Source organism: Garra rufa, chromosome 14 (assembly GCF_049309525.1).
Source record: "Garra rufa chromosome 14, GarRuf1.0, whole genome shotgun sequence".
NCBI lineage: Eukaryota > Metazoa > Chordata > Actinopteri > Cypriniformes > Cyprinidae > Garra > Garra rufa.
The window spans coordinates 13,897,330-13,914,509 of NC_133374.1; the positions used below are offsets into that span (position 1 = coordinate 13,897,330).

Consider the following 17,180-nt stretch of genomic DNA (forward strand, 5'->3'; position numbering starts at 1 on the left):
TTTTCAATTATATTTTGAGGCTGTCAAATCAATTAATCACGATTTATCGCAATTAATCGCAACCAAAGTAAAAGTTTATGTTTACATGATATAAGTGTGTGCACTGTATATTTACATATACATGTACACACTTAAGAAATATACGTAATATATATTTATATTAATGTTGGACGAAAGATTGATCGCGATTAATCACATCCAAAACAAATGTTTTTGTTTACATATACACAATATATGTCAGTGTACTATGTATATTTATTATGTATATATAAATACACACACGTGCATAGATATATTTTTAGAAAATATGTGTTTACATATATTTATATATAATATTAATTGCATGAAAATATATACCGTGTGTGTGTGTGTGTGTGTGTGTGTATATATATACATAACAAATATACACAGTACACACACATATATTGTGTAAACAAAAATATTTATTTTGGATGCGATTAATCACGATTAATCAATACTTATTTAATTTGTTTTTAACTTTGAAAGATAAAATTCACTAAAATAACATTTTTAAGACATTTAGGAGTAAATTAAGATTTTTCACTTGTAATTTCAGTTTGAAAGGTTTAAAACTGTTTTTAAAAAAAAACATTTGAATGATACTTTATAGTTACTAAGATATAGCTCTAGTGACATCTCTGCATGACAACTAGCCTCTATATATATTTATTCAAAATTGAACACATAATTCAGAAATAATGCTGTAAATATAAATAAGCTACATTTGATATGTCTGTATTTATAAACAGTTCTGACCACAGTTGTCCTCGTCAGCTCCATTGGGACAGTCACTTTGGCCGTTGCAATGCAGAACCTGTGGCAGACAGATGCTTATATTGCCACATGGAAAGTGACCCAGCGGACAGTCTTCTGAAGGCTTGCTCTCCGCCCCTGCTGTCGGGACAATACACAAAAATCACACTTAAAAAATCAGATGCTTATGCTTTTTTTATGGATCATCTGCCTTCAAAGTTAAGATAATATGCAATCAAATAATCATGGTGTCCTTCAAATGTAAATTCCCAGTATTTTTCAAACAAAGCTTGTCTTTCTTTCCTTTTTTCATCTCAAGACCTTGATCATGTATTTTGTGATTATACATTCACCTTTACATTTACTTAATGTCAATAATGAACTATAAGGACATACAGTTCACTGAGGATACTAAGGCTTTTAAGGCTTCAGTAAAAACATAAATGATAAGCACCAACTGTGCAGATTATGTCAAAAATAAACCCATTTCCTCCGAGTGTTAGATAACAAAGACTCTCCGTATGTGGTGGCACATGCTTCAGAGAAAAGAACATTAGCCTGGAATATTCATTTGTGAAAAGAAGACAAAAATCTGTAATGCAAATTACTTTGTAGAGTGATGCAGCATTGAGGTGCACTGTGATAAGATGAGGTGAGGAAAGAGATATCATACCATAAATAGTTATCTGTTATCTTAGGATTCATCTTATGATTCTTAAAGGCAAAAGTGAATTTTTTTAAAATGATATAGCCTAGATGTAATGAATTTAGTGAGGGTGAATTTGCTTTGACCTCTGTAACACATCTTGTAGTACGTGTCTTGGAATGTCTTCAATGCGAACTAGATGTTCAAGACATTATGCCAGCTGTGAAAGAAGCCAATTAATCAAAAAAAAAAAAAAACTACAACTTGCGCTCACATTTTCAGGGATCTTTCAGTATACTGAGTCCAAGAATCAATATCAGTATAGACTACTCAAATCCTCAGTGTATAAATACTTAAGCACTATCAAATATAATTGGCTTTGGTTTGGTTGGAAGTATATTCAAAAACATTTCGAGGAAATCCCTTAAAAAATAAAGATTCCAAAGGGCGTTTACGCAGCGATGCCACAGAAAAACCATTTTGGGTTCCCCAAAAAACCTTTCAGTAAACAGCTCTTAGAAGAACCATGTTTTGCCTTTTTTCACTCTATGGAAAGGTTCTATAGATGTTAAAGGTTCGTCTTCAAACTATTAATTCCAATAAAGAATCTTTATTTTTAAGAGTGAAGAATCATTTTTTGCTCCCCAAAGAATCGTTTAGTAAGCAGCTCTTCAAAGAACCATTTTTCCTAGTTAGAAGACATTTTGAAATGGAAAGGTTCTTTGTGACAATAAAGGACCTTATTTTTAAGAGTGTATTTGGATATTATAACTGCCTATTCCTCAAGAGCATACTGGAAACACTGGCCTCATGTTCACCAATATTGCCAGTAAGAGTTTTTGTGACCCTGGACCACAAAACCAGCCATAAGAGTCTTTTTTTATTTTTATTTTTTTATTGAGATTTATACATAATCTGAAAGCTAAATAAATATGCTTTCCATTGACATATGGTTTGTTAAGATATTAACAATATTTGGCCAAGATACAACTATTTGAAAATCTGGAATCTGAGGGTGCAAAAAATCTAAATATTGAGAAAATCGCCTTTAAAGTTGCATAGTAGTAATCAATTATTAAGTTTTGGAATATTTATGGTAGGAAATGTACACAATATCTTCATGCAACATGATCTTTAATTAATATCCTAATGATTTTTGGCATAAAAGAAAAATGGATCATTTTGACCCATACAATGTATTTTTGGCTCTTGCTACAAATACAAATACCGCGCTGCTTAAGATTGGTTTTGTAGTCCAGGGTCACATTTATACACAAAAATCTATTGACTGTGATACTGTACAGGTCCTTTTTAAAAAATTAGCATATTGTGATAAAGTTCATTATTTTCTGTAATGTACTGATAAACATTAGACTTTCATATATTTTAGATTCATTACACACATTTGAAAGTAGTTCTAGCCTTTTATTGTTTTAATATTGATGATTTTGGCATACAGCTCATGAAAACCCAAAATTCCTATCTCAAAAAATTAGCATATTTCATCCGACCAATAAAAGAAAAGTGTTTTTAATACAAAAAAAAGTCAACCTTCAAATAATTATGTTCAGTTATGCACTCAATACTTGGTCGGGAATCCTTTTGCAGAAATGACTGCTTCAATGCGGCGTGGCATGGAGGCAATCAGCCTGTGGCACTGCTGAGGTGTTATGGAGGCCCAGGATGCTTCGATAGCGGCCTTAAGCTCATCCAGAGTGTTGGGTCTTGCGTCTCTCAACTTTCTCTTCACAATATCCCACAGATTCTCTATGGGGTTCAGGTCAGGAGAGTTGGCAGGCCAATTGAGCACAGTAATACCATGGTCAGTAAACCATTTACCAGTGGTTTTGGCACTGTGAGCAGGTGCCAGGTCGTGCTGAAAAATGAAATCTTCATCTCCATAAAGCTTTTCAGCAGATGGAAGCATGAAGTGCTCCAAAATCTCCTGATAGCTAGCTGCATTGACCCTGCCCTTGAAGACCCAACACTCTGGATGAGCTTAAGGCCGCTATCGAAGCATCCTGGGCCTCCATAACACCTCAGCAGTGCCACAGGCTGATTGCCTCCATGCCACACCGCATTGAAGCAGTCATTTCTGCAAAAGGATTCCCGACCAAGTATTGAGTGCATAACTGAACATAATTATTTGAAGGTTGACTTTTTTGTATTAAAAACACTTTTCTTTTATTGGTCGGATGAAATATGCTAATTTTTTGAGATAGGAATTTGGGGTTTTCATGAGCTGTATGCCAAAATCATCAATATCAAAACAATAAAAGGCTAGAACTACTTTCAAATGTGTGTAATGAATCTAAAATATATGAAAGTCTAATGTTTATCAGTACATTACAGAAAATAATGAACTTTATCACAATATGCTAATTTTTTGAAAAGGACCTGTATTTAATATTATTGACTGATGACGACTATTTCTAGTCTCCTACAAACCCAATTTTATTCAAAACATGACCATATCTACCAAATTCAAATCAAATATGGTATTTATAATCTCATTCAATGTCTTTTTGATGCAATCAAGCCAAACCTAAGCCCTTGACCTGTCTCTTGCCATGCAGAATAGATTGAAATACATCTGTTCCTCAAGAACCAGAGGTTTACAAAACAAGGTTTATAAAACATGACCTTTATAAAATTCTTAAGATCTAAATTTTGAATTTCAGTGTTTTTATGCCTCAGGTTACCAAATGTTTTATTGTGGTACACCACAATTTACAATCTTTAGTACTGAAGGATTATTTAGCTGCACTGTCAAAATGTTTCATCATTATAACATCTTTGTTCTCTTACGAGAGGTCTCTCGTACTGCGTAAGTATCTTACGCTAGGGGAAAATCCTTTTCCGCGAGAGATATTGAAGCCAAAAAATTATCCTTAATTTTGTATTAATGTAAAACGCGTTGCCGCAGTGTGCAGACATAGGCGAGGCGGCTCGCGTGCCTATTGGCTGCTCTGCTGCAACTGCAGCACCTATCGAGTGAGGCCTGGCGCGGTGCCAGCTCCAATGAGGGCATTTCGCACCTAATACGTCATCTCCCGCCCAAAGTGGCGTGATCCAAGCCTATAAATATCACTCGAAGGTGGCTACACACTGATTTTTTCATCCTTCAAGCGAAGCACACGCATCGCTGGAGCCGGAGAAGAAGCCGCCGTCGACTGCAAGCATCTCAGCGGGACGAGCCATTGGAGCTGCTGGCCACGCCGCCTTCCGTGCCTTCCTGCTGCGCTTTCCGGCGCCTATATCCTTTATAATCTACAGTGTGTGTCGCCGCTGCGATACACACTGTTTCTCTAAGAGAGCAAAGCGTCTTTTTAAAGATGCTTTCATACGGCTCGTGCAGATGCCAATGGCGACTCTGAGGACTTGCCTTGCCTTCTTCACTGAGACTGCTCCCCCGCCCGCGCGGTGTCGCGCCGTAAAAAGCGCCGTGCCCAGCGGGCCCCGGACCCTTCCCCCAGCCGACAAAGCTCGCCGGTTCGCCCGCCTGCTTCATCGACCTCGTCAGCCTCTGTTCCGGACGTAAAGCGGCCGCTGTATGCCACCGCTTCCATCGACGCCGCTGACGAGGGGGGCCATGAAGGAGGAAGAGGATTTCCGTTTCCCGCCAGAGCAGGAACGCGCATGCTGCTCAGAAGAGGCGATAACAGCCCACTTATGTCTGCCCTCCGCTGGACGGCGTGCTAAGTCGGCCCTCCCCTCTAAAGCTTGCCGTCAGACGTCAAACCTGGTCCGCCGCGTTTTCGCCGCCGCCTAGCCGCGTCAGCGCTGCGTAACATGGCCTCTCACCGTTGCTGAGAGGCCCCCGTGGCTAACGCTTTCTGATGTTTTTCTCGTCTGGCCGCCGCCCCGCCATACGCGGCCCAGGATTGAGTTGAAACCTGAGCCTCCGAAATCGTCCTAGCACAACTAGGAAAACGACGGTGTACGAGTCCCACTGTTGCCGGACCCCCACCAAAGTTATTCGCTCGTCCAGTCCCAGGAAATGTGACTGTTCCAGTGTTTTCTGCAGCCAACAAACCGGCTCCGTCGCCCGTTTGCCTGCACACAAAAGTCGTTCCCACGGCTACACATATAAACTCCCAATAAAGTGTATTATCTGGTGTCCCGGCCACGGCCGATGGTGTTTCACGTGTCGTAAGAATATGCCCACTAACCAGTGCTCATCTCTACACACAAGCACAGCGCACATAAAATCGACTCAGATCGATTGCGCGTCACACGTGGTAAATGTGCCCGCTTCACAGTGCCCACAGACACCACATTATGCACATCAAACGGTTTCTGTAAAAACGAAACCAACAGTGCATTCGCTCTATGCAGGCGAACGTTGTTTGGAGTGTTAAATGTGCCCGCTTCACAGTGCTCACAGACACCTCATTATGCACGTCAACCGGTTTCTGTAAAAACGAAACCAACAGTGCATTCGCTCTATGCAGGCGAACGTTGTTTGGAGTGTTAAATGTGCCCGCTTCACAGTGCTCACAGACACCTCATTATGCACGTCAACCGGTTTCTGTAAAAACGAAACCAAGAGTGCGTTCGCTCTATGCAGGCGAACGCTGTTTGGAGTGTTAAACGCCGGTGCGCGAGTCCCGCGGCTGCCAGACTCCCACCGAAAGTATTCGCTCGCTCAGCTCCAAGAAATATGGCTGTTCCAGCATTATCCGCAGTCATCAAGCCGGCGCTGCAGCCTGCTTGTCTGCACTCAAAAGCCGTTCTCACGGCTACCCAATTAAATCCTCAAAGGAGTGTATTTTCAGGTGTTCCGGCCATAGCCGAAGGTGTTTTGTGTGTAGCTCGCATGCCCACTACCCAGTGCCCATCACTACACATAAGCACATCCTGTCATACAAACCCCGCGCACATAAAGTCGACCCGAATCGGCTGCGCTTCACATATATCACATCAGGCAGGTCTTACGGTTTCTGTAAAAACGAAACCGGACGACGCCCCGTCTACGCGGCTAAAGGCTGCGCTGAGTGTGTTGAATGTGCCCGTTACTACGCAACCACATATACACACAAAGATAGCAGTCCCCGCGGTCAGTGTACCCCGAGCCTTGAATGTCACAGACACTCGTGCGTCACAACGCACCGAAGCGACCCCGTTATTGACAGATCGGAGCGCGCTTCGCACCTACCCCCTTGCGTTACATGTAAATGCATGGGAAAAGCTCCCAGGGGTTTCACAATGGGTGCTGGACATTATTAAAGGAGGCTATTCGCTACAGTTTCACCGACGCCTGCGCCTCTATACAGCGCGCGTCGAGACCACAATGCAGACAGAAGCAGCACACCTGCTTCGAGCCGAAGTGGCGAAACTATTGAGCAAAGGGCTCATAGAGCCCCTTTCTCAAGCTCAAAGCGAAGAAGGGCTGTACAGCAGATAGTTCCTGGTACAGAAAAAAGGACGGTGGTCTCAGACCCATATTAGATCTAAGGCAGCTGAACAAAGCGCTGGTGAAGCGTCGGTTCAGGATGCTTACGACCAGAAAAATCCTCGCGCAGGTTCGCCAAGGAGACTGGTTCGTGTCAGTGGATCTGAAAGACGCGTATTTTCAAATACAGATAGCGTCACGTCACAGGCGATTTTTGAGATTCGCCTTCGTGGGCCAGGCATATCAGTACACAGTCCTGCCGTTCGGTTTGTCCCAGGCACCCCGTACATTTACGAAGTGCCTGGACGCAGCGCTCGTTCCTCTCAGACTGAAAGGCGTGCGCATACTGAACTATTTGGACGATTGGCTGATTCTAGCGCAGTCTTGCTCAATGCTTGTACAGCATACGACCATGTTACTCGATCACCTCGAGAATATGGGTCTCAGAGTCAATTGGGCGAAGAGCTCCCTGTCCCCCAGTCAGAAAACTACCTTCCTGGGCACAGAATTGGACTCGCTGTCAATGATAGCGCGGCTGTCATCACAGCGCGCAGCGGACATTCAGCACACAGCGGGCTCGTTCCGCTGCGGCGCGTCCGTTCCGCTCAAAAAAAAAAAAAAAAAAAAAAAAAAATTTCAGAAGATGCTGGGTCTCATGGCCTCAGCGTCATCAGTTCTTCAGCTGGGTCTGCTATGTATGCGCCCACTGCAGTTCTGGCTGAAAGCGCGCGTCCCGCGTCAAGCGTGGGCGCCCGGTCGGCTTCGTATCACGGTCAATCAGAAATGTGTCACAGCCCTGAAACCGTGGAGAGCAATCGACTGGTACCAGTTAGGTGTAAGCCTGGGGACTTCCTCGGGAATAAAAGTGGTGTCTACGGACGCGTCCACCTCGGGATGGGGGGCTCTGCTCGAGGGCAGACCGTTTTTTGGCCAGTGGTCAGAACGGGAAAAGCTCCTGCATATCAACTGCCTCAAAATGCTGGCAGTACAGAACACGCTGATGCGCTTCTGTCCCCAAATAAAAGGAAACCATGTACTAGTCCGCTCGGACAACATGTCAGTGGTTTCCTATATAAATCGCCAGGGCGGTCTCAGGTCCAAAAACCTATACAGACTTGCAGAACGCCTCCTGGTATGGGCTCAGCACAACCTGCGCTCGCTGAAAGCAGCGCATGTGCCGGGGCTTCTAAACATAGGGCCAGACAGACTGTCCAGGAACAATGTTCCAGCAGGCGAATGGTCTCTACACCCACAGACAGTACAACTACTGTGAGAAAAAAAAAATAAAAAAAAATTCTGCAGAGCGGAAGTAGACCTGTTTGCGTCTCCGAACAACGCTCACTGTCTGGAATTTTACTCAAAAAGCAGAGACGCGCTGGCCCACGAATGGCCCCGCCGTCATCTCTACAGTATGCTTTTTCCCCCGTCTCTCTCCTACCTCAGGTGATAGAGAGGGTCAGGGAAAAAGGATGTTCAATACTGCTGATAGAGCCGTTTTGGGAAAACCAGCCCTGGTTCCCAGCGCTGATGCAGATGACGAGCATCGCACCGTGGCCAATACCAGTGAGGAGAGACCTCCTCTCGCAGGCGGGCGGCTCGATTTGGCACCCTCACCCCGAGCTGTGGTCCCTTCATGTATGGGTCACCGGGGAATATATGATGAACTCCCCACAGGAGTGATAACAACGATCACACAGGCTAGAGCTCCATCTACTAGACGGCTCTATTCCTCGAAATGGTCGATATTTTCGGGCTGGTGCACAGCCCGCGGATCTTCACCCACCGACTGTGGAGTGACAGATGTACTTTCCTTCCTACAAGAGCTACTGGACAAGGGCAGGTCCCCGTCCGCGCTCAAAGTTTATGTGGCGGCTATAGCAGCGTTCTCGAGGACAACGCTAGGTCAGTCAATAGGAAGGAACGATTTAATCATCCGCTTCCTTAGAGGAGCTAAGAGATTAAATCCACCCAGACTGCCTTCAGTCCCAACGTGGGACCTTTCTGTGGTGTTGGACGCTATGAAGAGCGGACCATTCGAACCACTACAGGCGGCTGACTTAAAATACCTGTCTTTTAAGACTATATTCCTCTTAGCGCTCGCTTCAGTGAAGCGCGTGGGAGACCTGCACGCACTCTCCGTGGGCGCGACATGTATGGAGTTTGGACCTAATGACTCTAAAGTTATACTCAAACCCAAACATGGATATGTGCCAAAATCTATTAACACACCGTTTCGAGCACAGGTCATCGCCCTGTCAGCTTTACCGGTTGTGAATGAAGAGGCTGACGCGAGACTCTTATGCCCAGTTAGAGCGCTAAGAGTCTATGTGTCTCGCTCGTCTGCTTTTAGGCAGACAGAGCAGCTGTTTGTCTCGTTTTACGGGCATTCTAAAGGAATGGCTGCGTCAAAACAGAGTTTATCCAGATGGATAGTGGATGCTATTGCACTGGCATACGAGTCCAAGGGCATGCAATGCCCGCTGGGTGTCAGAGCACATTCCACGAGGGGCGTGGCCTCGTCGTGGGCCTGGTCGAGTGGGATCAACCTACAAGACATTTGTACGGCGGCGGGCTGGGCCTCTCCGTCTACATTTATAAGGTTTTACAACCTGGAGGTTCCCGCCTTGCAGGCCAGATTGCTGTCAGTCTAGATGTTCAGTGTTGTCTGACCTGATGTTATCAGCTCGGAATGCTGCGTCTACTGAGCACAGCTCTAGGGTCGACAGTGAAAGTAATAGCACAAGATGTGTCTGGGCAAACTGTGTGAAGACCCTCATTCTTACGTCAGCTCAGGCCGTAACCCCGCCCTGTATGTACGTTTAATTAGCGTTTGAGTGACGCTGCACTATGTGGAAGAGTGCGGCGTTGCCCCTCCCTCTTCCCCGGACTCCCTGTGAGTTCTTAGGTGATTATGAACTGTATGAACCCCGGGCTTTTGCCCTTGGGTCTTCGGTGTCAGATCCTGGCATGCACGGCGTTTTACATGGGGTCCCCTAGCGTAAGATACTTACGCAGTACGAGAGACCTCTCGTAAGAGAACGTACTCGGTTACTAACGTAACCTCGGTTCTCTCAGAGAGGGAACGAGTACAGCGTATCTTGCCGTGCAAGCGCATGCTCTGGGCGCTCTTATGATGAAAAAACCAGTGTGTAGCCACCTTCGAGTGATATTTATAGGCTTGGATCACGCCACTTTGGGCGGGAGATGACGTATTAGGCGCGAAATGCCCTCATTGGAGCTGGCACCGCGCCAGGCCTCACTCGATAGGTGCTGCAGTTGCAGCAGAGCAGCCAATAGGCACGCGAGCCGCCTCGCCTATGTCTGCACACTGCGGCAACGCGTTTTACGTTAATACAAATTTAAGGATAATTTTTTGGCTTCAATATCTCTCGCGGAAAAGGATTTTCCCCTAGCGTAAGATACTTACGCAGTACTCGTTCCCTCTCTGAGAGAACCGAGGTTACGTTAGTAACCGAGTACGTTTCCAGTTAAGTTTCACCTTGAATTTAATCACAAGTAATAAAATAAAGTACTATGAACTTATCACCGCAAGTAACTCACCGTCATGATTTATATAAAGGTCATCTTTTATACAAAATTTGGTTAAATGCATCAAGCAGCAGGTTATAATCATTTTTTCCAAGTAAGAACAATACAGAAAAAAAAAAAAACAGCTATGCTTTACTGAAGTTGATCATTTCTTACCTTTGATTGTTGTTATCGATACAGTGAACAATATCCACATCAAATATAAATCCGATGTAAAAACGGTCACAGCAGAAGACAGAACCGATCTCATTGTAGCGTCGTGCCAGTCGTACATGCCCACATGAGTGTAATTACATTTTATCCAAGCACTGAGCTAGAGAGAAAAAAAATCCCAGTATCTGTCTAGACAGCTTCTGTCAAATGAGCGTTGTAACTGTTAACAGTAAGAAGAAAAACAAGAGCGCGTTAGTGTGTGGATGAACTCGCAATCCAAAGGTTCCCGCGCAATTCAAGAGCACAAAGGCGTCTATATCGTATCGTAGATAGAGTTTAGGGCAATACAGGTGGGAGGAAGCCAGTCACATCTTACAGCTAATGCAAAAGTTTGTCCAGCCAGAGAGAGAGAGAGCGAGAAAGAGAGAGAGAGCTGTGCGTCAGACGCATCCTCTTCTTTTGTGGTTGCTATGAAACATGTGGACTGTTACATTAACTACTTAAATCTATTATCTATCTTTTTTTCTTTAAGTCTGGTCATAACTTTTTTGTTAAGCCAAATACATATAAACGTAGATGGTCTGATTTGAATACGAAAAGTAAAACTGAATGCCTCTTGGCTAAGTGTGCAGACTGCGATTTAAGATAGGCTTCACATAGTGACCTTGTTTATGCAATTAGTCATTTTATTAACTAGTGTTTTTCAAATTTATTTCATTTTACATTACTGTTAAGCGTTCATGAGAGAGTGTCCTTTGACTTAGACTTAGCATAAGCTCTAGTGAAAATATGCTAGTCATGCTAGAACCAAGTTTCCTTGGTTTATCAAAGGAAAACCAGTCTTCTCTTGGCTTATATTTGTTTTGCTCTCTCCAGTGTGGTTCTGCGCAGAGCCATAGAGAAACAGAGTTGCGACACTCCCATAGGCTTCCATAGGAACTGAGGAATGCGGAAGTAAAGCGTGTCATGGAGCGGCCAATAGTTCCAAACAACCAATAGCTCCTCCATAGAAGCCCATTCATTTCAGCGCTTCTCAAGCACAGTAGTCGGTATATTGAAGAAATCACTGCATTTTTTTTTTTTTACATTTTAAAGCATCAGTTGACCTCTCGGAAAACGGGCCAGTAGTGGTATTTTATGAAGCGTGTTATAGTTCATGTTTATCGTTAAAAAATAAACAGTTATACTGTAAATGCAGTTAGATAACGCGAGAAACACCGTAAAAGCGACCATAACCAGATACTAGTTGTCATATTTTTACGTTTTTAGTCTTTTTGCAATCTTTCTCTCACTGTAGGAGGTTGAATGAGTTTCAGTAAAGACTGCATTCAAGAAATACGATAAAAATGTATGCTGAATGCAGTTCGTTGCCTTGTGTTTTTTTAAACACTATTTTCATCTTTTCTATTATGTTAAATGCCATTTGCTTGCCTTTTATAATATTCAGTTATGTTGTATATTTGAATATCATAAAATAACACGAGTAAATAACTTTTTTTTATTTAACATTAAATCGTTAAATCGAAACATATAAAAAAGAGAGTGTTTGATCATGTCCAAATACACATTCAAATGTATTTTACCTTAAATATGACACTAACTATAATATAAATACTATATTAGAAAATGTTATCTTTTAAATGGTCAGGATCATTATTGCACATATTATTTAGTACAAAAAAACCCTCCTCAAAATATTAACTAAATAGAACTGAACTATATATTACAATTATTTAATTGAATAAAAGTTACACTTAAGGTGTTTGGTCACATTTGACTGCCAAAAAGTATGAGAACATATTATGTCTCTTTATCACTCCCCAGAATAAAATGCGATTGTAAAGCGTATTCAGAGAAGTTATCAATACACAATCAATGCACATTATGTGTTAATAATTACTCGAAATTGCTGCAAATATAGTAAAACTGCTGTCTATCCTACTTAAACCCATTCAAACACATTGACAGCGCGGAGCTGTTTGGAACTATTGAGAGCTCCATGAACCACGTGACCGCGCGGCGGCGAGATCAAAGCGTGTCGCAACTCTGTTTCTCTATGGCTCTGGTTCTGCGTTTGTCACTTCTTACCGAATCACATATGCTGTGTTGCCAAGTGTGTGTTACCACTTTTAATCATGTTTTTTTTTTTACTTATTAGAAATGGGGTCTATATACCCCGTTAAAATGTAACAATGTCCCATATCTCAAAAATGCTGCAGTAAAAAGGTTTCATATGAGTTTTGCATATAATATGGGCCGTCCTGATCGTTGTTTTTTTTTCTACTTATTAGACTCTAAAATCTAATAATGTCCCATTTCTCAGAAAAGAACCGTCAAGTACACCAATTAATAAAACGGATATTAAAGCAGAAATGCAAATAAATAAGTAAGTAAAAATTCACGAGCATTTTGTAGTATTATCTCTCAGTCCTGTGCGTCTAAATGAAAAGCGCTCTGCAAGCGCGTTCTCTCTGTGTTGTTCCTGAAACTACCGTAATCACTGTAATATGCGCGCACACTTAAAATCAATCGCGGCTGGCTTGACCGTGTTTTTCTGAACCGCGGCTACCGCAGTGATTATTTGTATGAGACGCTGCTTTAAAAAATATATATAAAAAATACGGGACAAAACCCGTCCCGTATTGATTCAAAACGGGACGCGCAATTTCATTCTCAAATACGGGACAATTCCGTATTTTAAGGGACGGGTGGCAACCCTAAGTCCGCAGTTTTCCCGCGGAATTGGGCTACTTCAACACTGTTGCCACGGGTTGAAACGACCCCAATAACATTATCTTAATCCCTTGGAATGCGAACTGTACCAGAATGCAATTTTTACTGGGGGACCCCCTCAAAATGCCATTGGGCTAGTTTTGAGTAGCAATTGGGCGGGATTTGTTGTGAAAACCTGGCAACCCTGCTCTTATACCACTGTCTTGTGAACGCACGTAGTTAGCGGAAACTAGAGACTACGGTTTATGAAGTTGTAAATATGGATCTTTATTTCTTACCCAAACACATCAATTTACCTCAGAAGGTCTTTATTAATCCCCTGCAGCTGTGTTGAGCACTATAGTGTATGGATGCACTTTTATTGAACTTCAACTTGACTACTGAATCTCAACAGCCATTCACTGTCATTATAACGCTTGTAAGAGCAAGGACATTTTTTAATGTAACTCCAATTGCATTCGCCTGAAAGAAGAAAGTCATATACACCTAAAATGGCTTGAAGGTGAGTAAATCATGGGCTAATTTTTCATTTTTTGGGTTGAACTCCAAACTCCATTAAGCTTATCAGTCTTTCCTCGAAGGGAACAGTAACATCAATTTCACATTGGTGTGGATTTTAATTCAGTGGAGTCATTTTGAGGAGTGCACAGCTCAGATAAATTGGTGAGCAGACAAGCCGGAACAGGGTATTTAATCTTGAGATGTTTTATTCATCATAAACAAAATAAAAAATGAATTATTAATTTTAATTAAGACATTCCCGAGTATACTTTCGTTTTACATTTAGTAGCGATGCTGATTAGAACACTGTGTTGAAATAAAAGAAAAGTTTTGGAATTTTCTCAAAAAGCTTCTCGAAGGAGAACAAAATTGTAATCAGCATTTTGTTGAATACGTTTTGAGAGTTGCTTAAAATAACCTGGAATCCAAATAAGCATAACTGCAAGTGTCTGATTGTGCAGATGTTGTTTGAGAAAACTGTTCGGAAACAGTCATCATTAGGTGTATAAATTTCAATTAAATTAATGAAGTTTTATCTCAGTGAATAATCTATCAAAGGATTAGTTCGCTTCCAGAACAAAGAATTACAAGTAATTTACTCACCCCTATGTCACCCAAGATGTACATGTCTTTCTTTCTTCAGTCATAAAGAAATTGTTTTTCTCAGGATAATATTTCAGGAATTTTCTTCATAAAGTGGACTTCTATGGTCCCCGCGAGTTTGAACTTCCAAAATGCCGTTTAAATGCAGCTTCAAAGGGCTCTAAACGATCCCAGCCGAGGAAGAAGGGTCTTATCTAGCGAAACAATCGGTTATTTTCTAAAATAATTGACAATTTATAAACTTTTTAACTTCAAATGCTTGTCTTGTCTAGCTCTGCGTCAGCTGTGTACTCCTGTTCAAGACAGTTAAGGCAGTTTTTTTTCCAGCTGATGAATGATAAAACACTGACAGCTGATCAGACTTCAATCAAATTTAAAAGGCTTGTGCATTTGAAATAGCAGGCGACATTGTGGAGAAGCAAACAGACATTGCACAGCAAACAGAGTAACATAAAACATAAAATTACCTCAGGAATTCAGCGCTAGTTTGGACAACATTGTCTTGCATCATTTGAAGGCGCAGTAGAAAAGAGCCCTTATTGTTTTTATTTCCACTACATTGACTACGTTAGAGAAACGCTAGATTCACTGTTTAGATGCGCTCGAAACTTGCGTACTGAGGACATCTACGGGTTGAAGTCGTGTAAATGCAACGAAAATAGAGTTATCTTTCACTAGTGTGGACACAAATATATATATATATATATATATCATTGCATTTATAGTTATTGTTATCGTTCTTGGTGTAAACAGCAACAGGCCTTTAGGGTAGGTCGAAAAACTTCCATCTCATTTTCTCCTCCAACTTCAAAATTGCCCTACATCGCCCCAGAAGTACCAACCCAGTGTTTACAAAGTGAATGTGCAAAGAAAATCAAACGCCCTTTACAAAAAAAAAAAGGTAAAACAGCGTCGCAGTACGATTTTGAAGTTGGAGGAGAAAATGAGATGGGAGTTTTTCGACATACCCTAACTCTATTGAACAGGAGTGCACAAGTGCATCGCAGAGCTAGACAAGATGAGCATTTGAGGTTAAAAAGTATGTAAACTATTTATTTTTATTTTATTTTTTTGTAGAAAATAAGTTTGTTTTGCTAGATAAGCCTCTTTTTCCTCGACTGGGATCGTTTAGAGCCCTTTTAAGCTGCATTTAAACTGCATTTTAGAAGTTCGAACACACAGGCACCATAGAAGTCCACTATATGGAAAGCATTCCTGAAATGTTTTCCTCAAAAACACAATTTCTTTATGACTGGAGAAAGAAAGACAAGAACATCTTAGATGACAAGGGGGTGAGTAAATTTTCTGTAAATTTTTGTTCTGGAATTGAATTAATCCTTTAAGAATGGCTGAGTATATATTCACTAGCATGGAAACATCATCTAACATCTACATTATATTTTCAAAACAGCCAGGAACAACAACATGAACTTTTAGAGATAATACAGCTCCTCATAGTGATTCATCATATATATATATATATATATATATATATATATATATATATATATATATATATATATATATATATATATTTTTTTTTTTACCACTTCTGGCTCCAGTGTGGGCCTAAAATAATGACACACCACAACCGCTTCATGACAGTCTCATTAGTTATGAGATGCAGCTGGTTTTGTCTTTAATACTGAAAAAAAGGACACAGCAAAAACAGATTTAAGGCAACAGGATTTTAAGTTTATCATAAAATCCAATTTCATAATTCACACATAATTCAAATCTTTTAGAAAACAAAAGTGTTTAAAAATAAACCTACAAATAACCTCGAACGGGTTGTGATAATTGTAGAATATAAATATTTCAAACATGTTTCTCCAACATACATTTAAGACATGCCAACTCCCAGTTAAGGACATTCATTCAGACCAGAAGGCACCCTTTCATTCATGTTTGTGCAAGATTCACAATATAGAAAACATACAATAATAAATGAAATGTAATGACACAGACCAGACATACGGTACACACATTACTACTCTCACACACCAACACAGACCCTATAATTCCTCCTTAGTGCTTTTTTGTAGTCCCTCTGTGTGTTTGTCATTCTTCAGCCACTTGTTAAACACCGCAATAGGGTCTATGTTCCAGTGTTTGTGGAAGGAAATCGGGGTCTGGTGGGCTAAAAACTCCTTTGCGTAATCTTCCGGACGAGCCTGAGACAAAAAACGAATAAACACAAGAGGAGATATGATTAGTGTTACTTAATGAAACGACTACTGTTACTAACTTCCTGTTATTTGGTAGATTAAAAGAAAACCTGAGATAGAACATCTCCCCATGCCCTGGTAAAGTGATATAAGGTTTGACTGAACTCAAATGGGTCTATAAAAGAAGTGTGTGTTAAATAAAAGTCTGGTTATATAGCACTGCTTAAGACCTTCGGTGACACAACCGCTCTGCCAGCTTGGAAAGAAAAACCTTTTATATATGAAGTGCTTCTTCCAGGGCAATGAGAATGATGAGTTTAGAAATGACAGACAATGTAATATTATAAGCAATTATTTCTTTTCCAGAAATAACTCAGAATGAGCATGTCTGAACAGATTTCTTTCTATCTGCAAAGATCAGCACTTTTATTTATAAATGGAGTTCAGGAAATATACAGAAAGCTGTGTAATAACCCAAAAAACATTGTTCACATAAATGTGAAGTTTAAAAGCAGACATGGTATCTCCATATCAAACTGAGTTGTCTAACCCTATCTAAGGCATCCAGTGCACTGAAAAATGAAGACCGACAGAAAAACCAATGGCTCAGGTGTTGGGATACTTGTTGTGCTGCCAACACATTTTGTCTCTTTTGATT

General features: G+C 41.2%; 2 protein-coding genes across 2 annotated transcripts in view; both read right to left on the bottom strand.

The window, feature by feature from the left end:
* Positions 1-10,749, bottom strand: part of rxfp2b (relaxin family peptide receptor 2b) — a 35,237-nt gene extending 24,488 nt beyond the window's left edge. Inside the window, exons 1-2 of the mRNA XM_073817845.1 lie at positions 10,521-10,749; positions 778-915 (exon numbers count right to left, since the gene is read on the bottom strand). Coding sequence (XP_073673946.1) covers positions 778-915; positions 10,521-10,638 — 256 coding nt within the window. The 5' untranslated portion in view covers positions 10,639-10,749. The remainder of the gene's footprint in view (positions 1-777; positions 916-10,520) is intronic.
* Positions 10,750-16,027: 5,278 nt separating this feature from the next.
* The window catches only part of b3glcta (beta 3-glucosyltransferase a), a 397,462-nt gene continuing 396,309 nt past the window's right edge, over positions 16,028-17,180 (bottom strand). Inside the window, exon 13 of the mRNA XM_073817308.1 lies at positions 16,028-16,575. Within this exon, the coding sequence (XP_073673409.1) occupies positions 16,370-16,575 (206 nt within the window). The 3' untranslated portion in view covers positions 16,028-16,369. The remainder of the gene's footprint in view (positions 16,576-17,180) is intronic.